Source organism: Opisthorchis viverrini (assembly GCF_000715545.1).
Source record: "Opisthorchis viverrini unplaced genomic scaffold opera_v5_8, whole genome shotgun sequence".
Lineage (NCBI taxonomy): Eukaryota > Metazoa > Platyhelminthes > Trematoda > Opisthorchiida > Opisthorchiidae > Opisthorchis > Opisthorchis viverrini.
The window spans coordinates 159,216-174,020 of record NW_008751664.1 but is presented as its reverse complement, the minus strand read 5'-3'; the positions used below and the strand labels follow the sequence as shown (position 1 = coordinate 174,020).

Below are 14,805 nucleotides of genomic sequence, written 5' to 3'. Positions count from 1 at the left end.
TAAGCTAAATGACCCAGTTGCAAACAACTCGCAACAGATGTGATGACGATACTGTCATCACTAAAAATATGAGGCTGTGGAACTATCTGCATGGGGGAAGTTGCAGGCGCATTGCATCAGCACTCCTGTCCTATATCAGTTGTGAAGCGCCGATGGGTAGTGAGGCAAGTTTTCCTCGTGCTCCCATTGCACCCACTTACCTACGACTGCCGAAGTGATGCATGCTAAGTGGGTTGGACGAACTGAAGGTTTGGCACAATGCTAAGGAAATGTCCACAGGTAATTAATTACCTGAGCGCCAATAAGGTCAAAACCGGTCGTGGGCTGTCGAAGAGTTTTCAGCAACCTTGCGAGTAGTTTCCTTTATGGTACTTGACTGCTTCTGTGGGCAAACCTCGGATGCAGAGAAGCATAATTTGACCAACTTGCTTTGGATTACTTACTGTTGGGGCACTTTACAGTTGAGAAAGTAGGCCGGCAGGTGACTGGATGCACTTACGTGAATAGGAATGAATAATTGTTTTCGCTCAATTGGAAGAAGTTTGGAACCGATTGCTAAGTCACTGTTCCAGAAGGGCTTGGTAAACAATCGGTAGATTTTTATGTGGGCAACATTTCGCTTTTGACACAAAAACTTCATCAGACCAAGTGAACAGGTCACCAATTTGGCCGGATTTGAAGGCAGATGGCCTGATGGAGCTTTCGTGTCAAAAGTGAAACTTTACCCAAATAAAAAAATACTGATTGCCAAGCCCTTCTGAAATGAATAATAGTTGTTTGGCTACGTGGATAAAAACACGTGGCCGATAAGTGCACGACATGGGTTATGGACTGATGGTGCACTTCAGCACACGAATGTGTCAGCACACCTGTGTGCGTATACATATGACTGAGCGCTGCTCGCCTATTACATTTTTTCTTTTGGAAATGACACAATGATAGAAGTTCTGTAAAGGCTTCACCATCAAGTAATTAAGTGGTAGCCAGGTTCACCTTGTGTCCCAATAACTATATGCTCACTTGGCCTCTCTTCCTTCCTATCGGAAAGGTTGGCAAGTCAAAAGTGTTCAACGGGACTTATGGGCTGAGCATTTGTGTTGAAGGGAATAGGTTGATCAACAGAGCTAAATTCGCTTTAAAAATCCAGGGGCACCAAAAGTGTAGACCGCTTATACGTATGACATTGTTCCAGCACCTAACGGATTGTGGTTTATTCAGCGCAAGGCCCACCAGGCCGGAGTCTCTCTTGCTCTTTCAGTCAGTGCTTCATGGACCGCCGTAAGACAACAAGGGGCAAATGACATCACAATTCCCGTTACGACTATGGTCATGTCAATCTCTATGTAATTACTTTGTAATTTCTTTGTAATTCACTAACAGACCCTTTTTTGAAAACATGCGCAATTATCGATTTTTTCCAGTTGTCTTGAACCAGCTTCCTTTAATAGACGTGAATAGACCAGACAGGTGCTGACTGAAGACCCTGTGCAATAAGGCGGGGAAGTCCCCCTTAGCGGGAGTTCAGTGGTGTTCGAGAGGTTCGCAGTCGTCAGCCTGCGAGACTGTGGTGGTTTTCAAGTCCATCCTCCATGATTCTAGAGTAGCTGAAAGACCTGACTGGATGGCAACAGGTGGTACAATAATTGTAGTTCAAAATACCCTCTCCTGATACTGGGACGTCCGTCCTTATTGGAAATGGTTGAGCCAATTTAATTCTTGGTGGCTTTGCTCACAGGTGGCTCACGAAATAGTCACCTGAACCACTAGAGTTAATCTGATGGAATTCCCTGCAGTCTGCATATCTTAGAATTCTTTGTCCCCAAGTTCCACAATTTTGCTTGAAGGCTACCAATTCGCTAAACCAAATTTGGTTTCAAACCAGTGGGAGCATTTCTCCGAGATTCAAGTAGCGCCACTGTTCTCTCTGATATCCAATGCCATGCCGCGTAGGAGCCCCCGAATTTGTGCAAAGACGTAGAGTTCTCATGCTAGTACCAACTGACATCCCGCAGAAAAATAGTTAAAAGAGAGTTTAGAGGAAGACTTTTATAAATTCACTCAACTTGGAGATCTTCCAGGGTCTCAGTGGTTAAAGGAGTTGTCCGTTTCCTTCGAGGCCCAGAAAAGCTACTCCGAGCCAGCGTGCGGTCAAAATCCACACAAAAGGGAGTGGTAGACAGTTAGTGACCCATTCCATCAGTAGCTGACGACAACGTGATCAACATAGGTCCGTAGTTGGCACGCAATTAGAGGGCAGCAAGATAATTTCGATAAATGGGTTCGATGATGAACTATAACGCCAAACTTTCCGTCACCTCAAAAAGGTGACTACCAAGTAATATCCAACATAGGAAACATACTTAAGTCCGGTGAATTAGAACGCCCCTATTCTGTACAATCTGCTGTAGGTAGCTGCAGATCCTCAGAGTTGAAAAACGGGGAGTGATTTGGCATTGGAAGAACAGTCAGCATGGTGGCTACGTTCGAATCATTAATTCTTATCTCTGAGGAGTATCACACGTAGATGTCGAGAAGGTCCAGTTTGCTGTACTAAGCAGTCGATTATGCAGTTTTCTCAAAGTGCTAATTTACTATAAGCAGACAGATAAACCCGACTTCCAGCCCCGACTTCTGCTTTTGAGATGCCTTTGGTTGTCGAGGCTGGTTGACATGCAAACCCGACGCAAGGCGATTCGGTTCCTCAGTCCCAAACGATGAGCCTACAAGAAGAGTACTACTAACGGAATATGTGTAAGAGAAAGGGAAAGTTATTTAAAACAGAAGGAAATCCGGCGTCAGAATGAATTTTTTCGCTTGGTTGCCCTGCTTTGCACAGCAAGCAAGGCGACACGCCTGTTTAAATCATGCGACTGCCGTTTTGGCCTTTAGCTCAAAAGCCGACAGCAAATTAGCGGGTTATGACGTGAGACTACATTTTGTCGCCACGTTCAAGAAACTACGTGTCCCAACCCCCAACCTGGAGGACCAGAAGACTGCGCAGTTCAGGGCTCAAACCTGCAAGCTGTCAGGGTAAAGTTCAATTTCTCCATGACGGAGCTGTCTCTGTGTATATGACTAAATGATACTTATCGAATAGGTAGCTCACATTTTTGATTGCCATTTAGGTGGTCAGCAAAAGAAGATTAAATGGAGTAGTTCAACAGAAAATTTCGGAGTGCACCTCATCCAGGAGGATGAATTACCCCACATTCCGGTCATGTAAGTTTCGTCCATATGGCTAACCTTTTGTTCGCAATCAATTTCTATAAATGCACACTATAAGGCTCTGATCTACAGCACCTAAGTATTCAAAATCATTTGGAACTACCTTGAATTAACAAACCAAAGAAATACAGCAGGCCGATGAAATGCAGCAAACAGGACTAAAAGTAGGTCATCAGATCTTTTCAATTAGACAACAGTGTTTTACAGTCGGCAAATTGAAAATAGTCTTTTGTCAAACCCTCAACATGCAGCCAGGTTTCAACCTGGTGCAGGCATTGGAATATTCTAGCATTTTAGTTTGTAGGAAAGGACTGTCCAAAACGAAATTTTTAGAAGCTAATTCACTACTACTTTGCTCGCTTTGGCTTGGAATTCTCAAACAAACCGTCAGTTTTTCGACTGGGGAATCATTATGCCGCTTCATCCGACAAGTTAATCTATGAGGCTTTTAGGGAAATGAACTATTTTGCACAGCCGTGTCCATTTACGGGAATTTTCTATCTTGTCCGTGAATCGGAGCGCTGACAATTAATTATTTGCATCAGATATGTTTACGTTGCAGTGCAAGGCCATTTAAAGTGTGCTTTGGAGTGTGAAGTCGTTATCAGCTCATCTCAGTCTTTGTTGAGAATCTGTTGGAAGACATTGGAACAATGACTTGTAGGGGAGACCAAAACGAGGAAGGGATCATTTGCGAAAGTTGTGAATAACAGTAGTTAAAATGCGCTTTCTGTCTTTTCAATGTATTCTCAACCTTCAGGACACAAGGCTCTTAATAGATTTAATTACCCTTTTCATTTGCCAATCTACATTCGGTTCTTGCTTGCCCTGAAAAAAAAACTTATAACTTACTTCTTCGGAATATGGTTAAAGCTTCAACGGTTCTGTTTGCGCGCAAACTAACATCTAATCTCAAAGGAATGTTATTCCTGTCAGTGTGTGCCCTTTTCAGTGAAACAAGTTGCTGAAATGCCAATTGGATTTTTTCCCATCACAGCTCTTCTGGGAGCCCCAGTTTTATGGAGAATAGATCTGAATAATTTAAGCTACTTTACTCCATGTATACAAGTCGGCCGATAAAGTGACTCACAGACTTTAATTCCAACAGAAATTGCCTGTTGCTGTTATGCCCCGCACAGCTGCGGTCCTGATTACATAGTAGAAAGGACAGGCTTTTATAAGACTGCAGTTCACGGGTGGTCACCTAACCAAATCCGTACGGCAAAAGTTACGTGCTGTAATCGTTGGTGGGTTTACAACCTCTCAAATAATCCCGCTCTTGTCAACGAAGAAAGTCAACCTCCGATGTACGCCACTTACTGTAACCAATCTCCCTGTTTCACACTTCGTTTACCAACTCACATGCGAAACATACCTTGACAAAACAGATAGGAGCTTATATGAACATGTCTCAGAACATTCCCCTATTTTCTGAACCAGGTTTCTAATTGATCGACCAAGAGACATACCTCATCCACCGCCAAACACTGGACACAGAAATGATCCCAGCACCGCATTCACCATTATACTGTGCAACGCCAACTCAAAAAATGTTAGCTCTCAGTGGGCTCATGTTGATAAATCAATACCGACCCAGCTAGTGTGCACAAAAGACTCGGACACAAGCTCTCAGGTTGTCTTGGGCTTAAGAACCGGATCTGATTGACCCGCCATAAGGTTGACTCTGTTCCACTGTTTTGTTGCTATTTCCCACTATATATGACGGAAGATAGATGGTTCTAATGTTGCTGAAGCGAAACGTCGGAAGCCCGTGAACTTGTCCGATTGTACTATTCAGTATGATCTGAACCGGCGTAATTTAATACCAAAGTTATACAGCAGAAGATAAGAAAGTGTATCGCTAAAGCCAGAGTACTAAACATGATTGAGAAACGTTCTCTGAGGTAATGAATCCAGTTGGTGGTAGAGCTCCATACATCAGCACACAGCATACTTTCCAATAGGGATTCCTTCCCATAAGTTGAACTAATCGTCTATGCTGAAAAAGTTTCGCAGGCGTTTCATCCTTAGTGGGATCATAGGCAGTGCACATCTCACGAAACTCAAAGGAGTTTAGAACCCGTGAACTGCTGGTCTTGCAGTTTGAACACCTAAATGCCTTTCATGCACACAGTGACGATTACCAAAACGGACGAAACAGTCGTAAATTGCTTCTTGGCTTTTCACCAGTGATTGATTTCACTTACATGATGTATTCTCAAATGAAGCTTTTCAAATCACCTCACACTATCATCATATAACACATTGGTAAAATCTAATGGTTTGAAAACAACCTGTGCCTTCTTCTGTAACGTTAGTCAAAACCGAGGGGCTCTACGCTATACTTTGTCCAATCACGCATTCGTTTGTATGGCTTAGTTGAGAGCATATATGCCCGTTAATTTTTAGCCCAACCGAGTCTTGGTGATGAAATACGCGTTGCAGAAATGTTACTCATAGCATATTAAGGAAAATAAATTACATTATTCAAGATCTCTAATATTATTCATTCTAGTTCCTCGGCCCCATTATTCAAGTAAAGAAAATGTTCTTAAGTTATTTTTAACCTTTATCTGGAATTTCTAAGTTTGCTCAATCTTACCACGAGATACGAGGTGTGACTGCCTCGGGAAATTTAGAATTTAGAATTTAGAAAAACAGCAGAAAACTTGCCCAGCTTATGACTAGGAATAAGGTCCTCCTTAGTGTATTGTCGAACGTTGTTCTTGTCTGTCTTATCATTCCCAATTATCACCGAAGACAAAGTCTCTACAAACCAGGAATCTGAAAGCTAATACGTTCACAGACTGTTTTGCTACGTGGCAACGTGGCATTGGAAACTAAATCAATGATTCAAAGTCAACGACTGCAAAATAAAACATGGGGATGTTAATCGATAAATGGCGAACAAAGACCAGTGAAAGTGTGTTATGTCATCCCCAAGTGGAGATATTATACCGATGTAAGCGGGTCCGCAGCTGTAGGCGAGTCTGACATGAGAAGTGGATAGATTAGGCCGACAATCGTGCAGAGAAAATTATCGGTTGGCTATTACCTAAGCATTCTCTAAACCATAAGTGAGTTTGCGTCTTAGTACAGGATTCACGTGGGTACCTTTGAATTGAAGGAAGAGGTGTGTCTTTCTCAATGACTGAATAAACGGGGTTGTTTTTGTTCTGGCGCTACCGCTAACCTCACTAACGCTCGCTTCAACAGAGCTCCTTTGGAAAGTTTCTTATCTTTCTCAAGTTACTGCGAACCAAATTGTCTTTTCGCTCAGGAGAATAAATTCTTTTCCAGCCTGCGTCCGTGAGCTACTGTGGTGTGATTTTGGAACTGTGAATACCGAACGCTGTACATGTTCTTGCATCAGACACGGTGCTGCAGAGTCTGTCGGTACGTTTACAACTAGACTCATCCAAGGAAATTAGGCTGCCACTTGATTAGCACTCACATGTCAGGAGATTAATATGGGTTTAATTAGAGGTTCCTAAAGGGGTTGAAAACACAGTTTCATTACTAACGTTACCAACCTGCCTAAACAAGGATAATTTCGAAGTTTTTATTAGAAGACTTTTGTTCAGTCGTCCATAGAGATTCCACTAATGTTGGGCCTAAACGATCGCTCACAGCAATACCACCAACTTGTTTACGTGCTTGTCTCTAATATTCCAATCTAAAGTGTGAACAATACACATTCCGCAAACCCCACAACATGCATCAGCAAAAGTTGTCCAGCGGGTTTCAATCGTCGTGGCCCTACCTGGCTGGGAAGTCCTGACAAACGGGCTAATCGATCGTCACAACCAAGACAGTTACTGGGTCGTCGTATCAATGATGTGTCGGGCGTACCAATCACATCGCTCATGCGTGAACATGAGCGACGTGACGAATCAGATGCTTCCAACGTACACTGATGGAATAGTGGTAACACTTTCGCCTCCCATGTCAGTTGCCCGTAGTTCAAACCCTGGCACGACCATTGGATATGCAGCTCTAATGAGAGCGAAACTCGAGTCCAGTGCTTCCCCCCCTCTTTGGTGTGGATTCACCAGAATAATTGCGCCAGGAAAGAAGGACGACTGTTCAAACAACAGTGATGTGAATGTGAATTATCAAAAATTGTTTGTTTAGAGTAAAATCAGGTCACCAATGCGAGCGGCATGAAGCCTCAGAATCATATTATGTCGGTGTATGAAGTCGCGTGAAAATTAAACTGTGTCCTCGATGGGCACATTGGTAAGAAATGAATCCACGGTAATGGAAATTACTTACCAGGGATTCGCCACGATGTGACTCAGACTTTTTGCCAGTTTAGAGGGAGATAGTGGAAGATATTGAAGATATAAGCTTTTGCATACTGGGTCAGAGAGTCTAACCAACCAACCAACCTGCAGCTTTCTGGCAAGTTGAATTGTTCATAATAATGCTGGGTCTCAAAGGGTACATTTTTGAGGCACCCCGCGTAGGTATGTTGAGGGTTCTCATAGGTCTCAGGTGCTGATATCTCACCTATGTGATGTAAATTTCAAACCAGACGATCAGGTACAATCAACCCATGGAAAATGAATCGTAGCCTTTCTGATACTCAGAGGTTCAAACATGATAATAATCCAGAGGAGAATCAGTTTGTAGTGAAATAATTCACCGGCCACTTGCAAATTCAGAAGCTTCATGCGCTGATCAGACAGCCTGTAGAAATCAACCAATCACTTTCGAACAACCCTGTTCCTTCTTTTTGTTTACATGACTGGCGTGGTTAAGTCCAACACTGAATGGGATGGACGAATTGTTGACAAGTCACAGCAAACAACTTTCAGATTTGAAGTGAGCACTTTTTCACTCCATCTACCTTGCTAAGCCGCCTAAATAAGCAATACATAGGAGTGCAACAAAACTTTCGTTTCTCCCATGAACTTTAGACTACAGGAAGATTGGGGAATCTCCGTTAACGATGAGGAGGCATCAAACGGGATCATCGCCACCTAGCAAGAATAGAGAGGGAATTGCAGCCTAAGGTAAAATCACTGCCAACCGACTAAAAGTGTCCGTCGAAAACATTCTACACTTGTTCTATGGGTTTCGCAGAGATTATAACTATATTACAGACGTGACCTCATGAGTCTCTCCCATAATGTGGAGTGATGTGTTGCGTCAGTAGTGCGTTGAGTAATCACATGAATGTTTATGTACTTACTGGTAATGGAGGATGATCTTCGATTCTGATCAAAGTTTTACCTATGCATTGACGTTCACATGTTGTTTGACTGTGCGCTTTGTAACCTCCATCTATCGGCCGTCACAAAGACTATCTTTGACCTTGACCTCTGCGCGCTTCCTGTTACTTAGTCCCGAGGACACTCCAATCTGTGTATTTAGTACAGTAGCAACAGCAGTAGAAAGGTAGTGACTTCGCTTTACGCTCAGTCTGTTATCAGGGACGTTCTCTTTAGTGAAGTGGCAGATATTGTTTATAATTTTGCTGGGCAAGCTGGCCTATACTGTGGACATCCACTAGACGGTCTGTCTGAGATCTTAAACCTACAGACGTAGTGCAGCTTTGCTCGCAGTATAAGATATGAACAGATGAATAATGCCGCAAACGGAAGACCGTTGGGACCAGTGCTCGTGGACACACTAAGGACCATTTTGGGTAAGAACGCTTGGAGGATACTGCTGTCATAGAGATGATGTGTTGATAATATATTTGCCACTCTTTTGACAACAACCTAACAGAAGAAACTGTCTTATGTTCAGCAACGTAGACAGCCAATTAGCAGTTACAGTGGAAGTTGAACAGAACGATAAAATGGCATTTCTTGTGGTGCTCCTCGCTACGCAGAACAGTGGATGGTATCTTCAGGTCAGCCACACTGACAGGAGAACATTCGCGCTCCCTCAGGCCTTATCATGTTATCATAGCCAACAAAATTACACAAGAAGTTTAGATGTCCAAATATACCATGACTTTACCCCTTGCAATTCAAAAAGAAAGTATTTCCAATACTGCCCAATCAGTCGTTTCGCAACAAACTACATACAACCTAGCCCGGCCTAAAATGGCCCAGTTGCCATGTTCGTCAGATCTACCAGATTAGCTTTATCCGCAGGGCTCGGAACATCGTCCGAAAAAACATGCACTTTGAAACACCAGTAGCAGAACATGTACCGAAGAGGCATGATAGAGTAGAGTTACGTTATCTGAAATCTGCTACCAGTAAACATCCTAAGTGACAGTGATTGCGTCCTAAACCTCGTGACGGTTTGAACACACTCACAGATGAAATCTTATCACTGCTGAGGCAGTGACAGTGCACCTTTTTTAGTCTCATATTATGTGCAAAAAAGCTGTTGATAACTAACACATTTTCAAATCGGAAGTCCATTTTTGTGCCTACATTTTTTGTCATTTTTTCATCCTATCACCTGACCCTGTAACCAATATTTAACTACGCAGTCCATGGGTGCACTGCTTCTAAATCTTATCATCATGATAGCATATCTGACACGTTTCTTCCTCTGTTCTCTCAAGATTAATAGACTTTATCATTTTAACGTTGCAGGACAGTACTCATGTGACATGAACGTGCAAAACACTGCAAATACGCCCATCGCCATATGACTGTCTAATGTAATATTTTGGGAGTAACTGCTTAGCTGCGGTTCAGATGTCCATGCACAAGACAACTTACGCCCTAAAACTGGCCTTCTGTAATCAGAGGGATCGGTCTTACCGACATACTAACAACGTGAGCTAACAATATCCTCTTTAGTGGCAAAAGTTTTGAATTATCTATAGGAAACATTCTGGAACTTCTCAGCCCACTTTCCATTATATAGCTTCACGTATACTGCAGTTGTATAGGATGTTCTCAAAGCCTCCTCCTCAAAGAAAAAAATGTTCCGGGTAGGAAAATGCGTGTGCTCTTTTTATCGAGCTACCAAACCGCTACCCTCAGATGGCCCAGAGAGATGGCTTAGTGGGGAGATGGCTCAGTTGTTAGAACGCGAATTTACCGACAGAAAGTTCTGTGGTTCAAACTCGACCTCTGCATTTGGACTTCTCCTGTCTAGGGTTGGGAAACTTGGCAGTATCCCAGCCCTCGTGCTTCCTTTGGGTAAAATGGTAGCTAGACACCGAAAGGGTTTTGCAGCTAAATGATTATCTTATTTTAACCTCAGATTCCATAAAGAATCTGCATATTCAGAACTTCCGGTTACTCTGGAATCAGCTGACTGGCATCCTAACTATATTTTCGTTCCTTCCTAGTACTGCGGAAGACCACGCTTTAATTATCAACTATCCGCTTTTGGCAGGATTTCAAGAATGCACAGTACCTGTTTTTTGCAAGTATGATGAGATCAAATTCGACGACAATTTGGTAACTCTATTTCTGTGACTGCACTATAACTCGTCTTTGGTCGTGAACTGAAAGGGCTTCTAGAAAGTTGGGTTAGTTGATGGTGCACTACGTATATCATATCCCAAGGCCAAAATCGTTCCTTAAAAGTTAAAAGTAACGTGAGAAAAACAGTAAAGCTGTGGACTGCGTTGATAACATACTCACCCTGTTCGGTGCCGAAAATTTTACTCTTATGTTTGTATTTACTTCTCACAAATCTCAGGAAAGATAGGAGAAAGCTGTTCGCATGTAAGTTACTAAAGATCCATTTAGACATAATGGCAAATTTTCATCCATTAGTTTATCATCGCTGTTGATAGGGGAACGGAGTAGATCGTATAACGGCATCAAACAAATTAAAACTAATCAGAGGGAACTCCAAAATAATGCACACAGCTTGGTCCGTAATTTTGACCCTAACATTTGTCCGACGGTTAGCTTCTCAACCGTTTCACACGTATCATGCAAATGCTCATTACATCATTGTTTGCAGCAACACCAGATGCGAACACTGATGTTTCAATGCCCTACGAGCGTATCAGTTTGCTTATATTAAAGCTTATAACGGAAATAAGAAATCAATGGGAGAGGGTGGAGGACCAAGAGCTAGTCTACAAAAAACACCCGAGGTGTCTACCCCTTAACACTCATTCAGACGATCGGTATAAAACTGGCAGAAAAAACGCCCATCAGCAAGCCCTCTCTATCAGTGCTTCCAAACAAACACAGCAAGGGTCACGTAGAATCCATCTTAGCAGACGAACAGCACCATCATTCCCTTCGATCATGTCACATTCTGCCCACCTCCAGGTACTCGTCACTCCGAATTAGGTAAGCGAAACCACGCTTGTCATGTCGGCTGATAAATCGGTATGAGTAACCCATGGCCCATCCACTCTAGCAGACAATAATGGGCTCATTATTTGAGTGTAATATCCTACGCTTCACCAAAAACCCGTTCCTAGCAAAATACACTCATTTGCATACCAGTTTGATTTTGACAGGATGCTTACCTGGAACCCAGCTGAGTCTGTCGTTTATGATGTTTCCAAGAAGATGAATGTGCCGCACCAGTCCACCTCGTGCTTCAGTTGGTACGACTTTCGGTATGTTGTGATACATTACAGACGCAACACACCACTCACAAGGGTGTTGGAAACTCTTCAAGAGCTTACAAGTGGTTTAACCCTTCTGGGTGCTCATTGGACAGAGGCAATCCTCGTGGTTCTCTCAACCGTATGTTCTACTTGAACCCAAATTGGATAGGTTTCGACAACTATGCTCATTTGCATTTCAGTTTGGTCTTGACAAGTGACTCACCTGAAACCCAGCTGAATACTTCGTTCATGGTGTTTTTAAGCAACCATAAGAGTAGTGTATGGCGTCTTTACATGTATCGCGATATCTCGGATGTCGTACCAACTGGAACATGAGGTGACCTGGTGCAGCATATTCAGTTGCTTACGAACATCATAAACGATAAATTCAGCTGGGTTTCAGGTGAGTTTCTCGCCCCAAAAGGGGCGAAACCTGTCGCGGGCTCTCGAAGAGATTTCAGCAAACTTATGAGTGGTGTTTGACTTTAAAGACCCGTGTCCCGATAGCCTTATTGTGGATTCGCCGAAGTTTTTGGATAAAAACGACCAAGATCTGATATTGTCTTGAATCCTCCACCCAAAACCGTCAAGTTTTTCAGCCGTATATCAGTAAGGCCTGCGTTATAGCCCAATACTTGAGACCCAGTGGAATGCTTTTTTGACTCGACAAGATTCGTGCGGCGGGATTGTCTGTCACACTACCGTCAGAGTTAATGCAGCTTTAAGGTACGTGATGTGTCCCACAACCTATAGTGTCAAAACTTTAGTCCTCAGAGGCATATTCAAAGGCCGCTGGTGCCGCAGCCTGACTTCGCACTTGCGGACGCCAAGTATGCAGATGAAGTCGGTAACCTTTTTAACTAATGCATACGCTACCAGAAATTTTTTCAAAAATGAAAACAATACTGTCTGTATATTCCTGGTCGACAAGGAGCCCACCCGGGGAGGTCTGAATACCGGGATTTTCGACCCTCTCGCTTTATTATATCGTTAACGTAAGTGAACAATAAAATTTATCTCTTTACTGGGCATCGCCGCCTGTATCGGAGCTTTTGGAGAACTCCTGATACATCCTCTGCGACCAAAAGTATGTGAATGCAAACCGCACATGATATTCACGAACTTGCGAAAGCTTCTTGAGAACAATTAGCATGTCAACAGGGGCAAACAAACAAATATTTTACGGCCCATGTCATTGCTCTAACACTTGACAAATTATGAAAGTATAGTCCACATAGCCCCCTTCCGACTAGATTCCCTCTTGTTCTTCTGGGAGCCCATCTTCACGCGCATCTGTAAGATTACGTTAAATAAGCGACGGCAGAATATGATTACGATGGGGGTCGAACTAATTCTTCCGCGACCGTCACACCCACTGCACATGTTTATTTCTAGAAAAGTAACACTACTTTCTACTCATTCCGGTTAAGCGAGGTCACTTGGTGACTTAGAACAATGCCAACTTTGACAAAACCAGCCGAAGCGACTTCCAGATCACCAGAGATTCGCAACCGCAATCAACAGGAAACTGGAGGGAGGTTAATTTAACGACCTCATTCGGGTTCTTAGACTTCGCTTCAAACAAACAACATACATCAGTGGAAGGTGATTCCAGCGCACGTGAAATAGCAGCCTGTTGTCTAGCTTGTTTCAGAGCCTGAATGTTAACGACTGTCAGATGAACTGAGTATCTTGGCTTGAAGGGTGATTTCGAAGTGTCTGCAGTCGTGGCGGCCGAGTCAATCGTAGATATTGCAGTTCATAGCAGTGGACAGTGAGCAGGTCTTTCAGACCTTAAGAATGGGCCTACATGTATATTAGCAGCAATGCCACAAGGAGGGGAAGCAGAATGGATATGGGAAAGAGGAAGAAGGGAGGCATCAGCAGTGGCTTGTTTTCGTTTACCCACCCTGCTGTATGCGACAAGTAAGGAGATCCAGTAGGTGACACCGGCCGACGGCCGATATGGTATGAAGTTATTTCCGAGTGTGCAATTGATGGTTATACGTGGCTGAAGTACTTCCAGGGCCCCCATGCCTAGAGGTTAGGAAAATTAGTGTCCTCCACCAAGGCCAGCTGACAAACTTCCTGGCAGTGATGGTTGATTTGAAACCAACAGACCATCCAGCAACAACTTAAAACCTACGTCACACATTCTAAACCCAAACCTGGAAGGCCAGAAAACTGTGTTACGTGGGCCTCCATCCATTTACCAAACCTTGTGAAATATGCTCTGTGATTGTCAAACGTACGCTCTCCAGCATAGTTCATCGGGATATGGATGTGCACGAACAGTCCGATTTCTTTGAGATCCTGTCTCTTCTTGATGATGGGTAAATCCCAAGCCCTACAATTGAATAATTTCACCCCTTATTTATGAAAATGAACGGACGACTGGGGGATTATCATCCATTGCGATTACGCTTCAAAGTAATACGCAGCCGGTTGGCTTGCATAAACATTATCAGAGTTTTGAAGATAGATAAATCATATCCCATGGGAGAACATTACACGAGCCACAAATTCTTCCCGGTGCTGGTGATTATTCTGCGCCCTTATTGACGCAGCAATCAAAAAAACCTTTACTGCAACCGCGCTTCGGACGCTCCCCGGAGTCAAAATTAGTTAATCGCCATCCAAATCCGTGACTTCACTCATTTCATTTCCTTAATCAGCGACGGACTGCATGTGCTTTTTAAAACCGTCAAACCAGAAGTAAGATCCGTGTTTGAACTGATTACCCTTAAGGGTGTGGCTATTCGCGCGTTCTCGAATTGCGTGATGTTTCATTCATCTATTTCTCGCTCATTTATGTCGTCGCAAATTCCCCTGTACATACCGATTGATTTTTAATATTGGTCATTTTCCCCTGTTCTATCGATTCTACGCCTTTCTGTATTGTCGCCCGTTTGCTAATAAAGCCATATTCCAGGTATGTCCCCGTTTCTGTCAGCTTTGTTATCTTTATGACATCTTAATGAAGTGTGTTCATCACTTGTATTCTGATGCTAGCTTGGTAATCGTAATCACTTCGAATGAGTCGTAATACACTATTCATAAGGTTTCTGAAAATTTTTCGA

The 14,805-nt window shown here is 43.1% G+C and overlaps 1 protein-coding gene across 1 annotated transcript in view; it reads left to right on the top strand.

Annotated features, from left to right (window-relative positions):
- Positions 1–7,651: 7,651 nt before the first annotated feature.
- Positions 7,652–14,805, top strand: part of T265_00771 (hypothetical protein) — a gene marked incomplete at both ends in the record, with an annotated part of 35,385 nt that continues 28,231 nt past the window's right edge. The window contains 2 exons of the mRNA XM_009164643.1: positions 7,652–7,694; positions 10,408–10,607. Of these exons, the coding sequence (XP_009162907.1) occupies positions 7,652–7,694; positions 10,408–10,607 (243 nt within the window). The remainder of the gene's footprint in view (positions 7,695–10,407; positions 10,608–14,805) is intronic.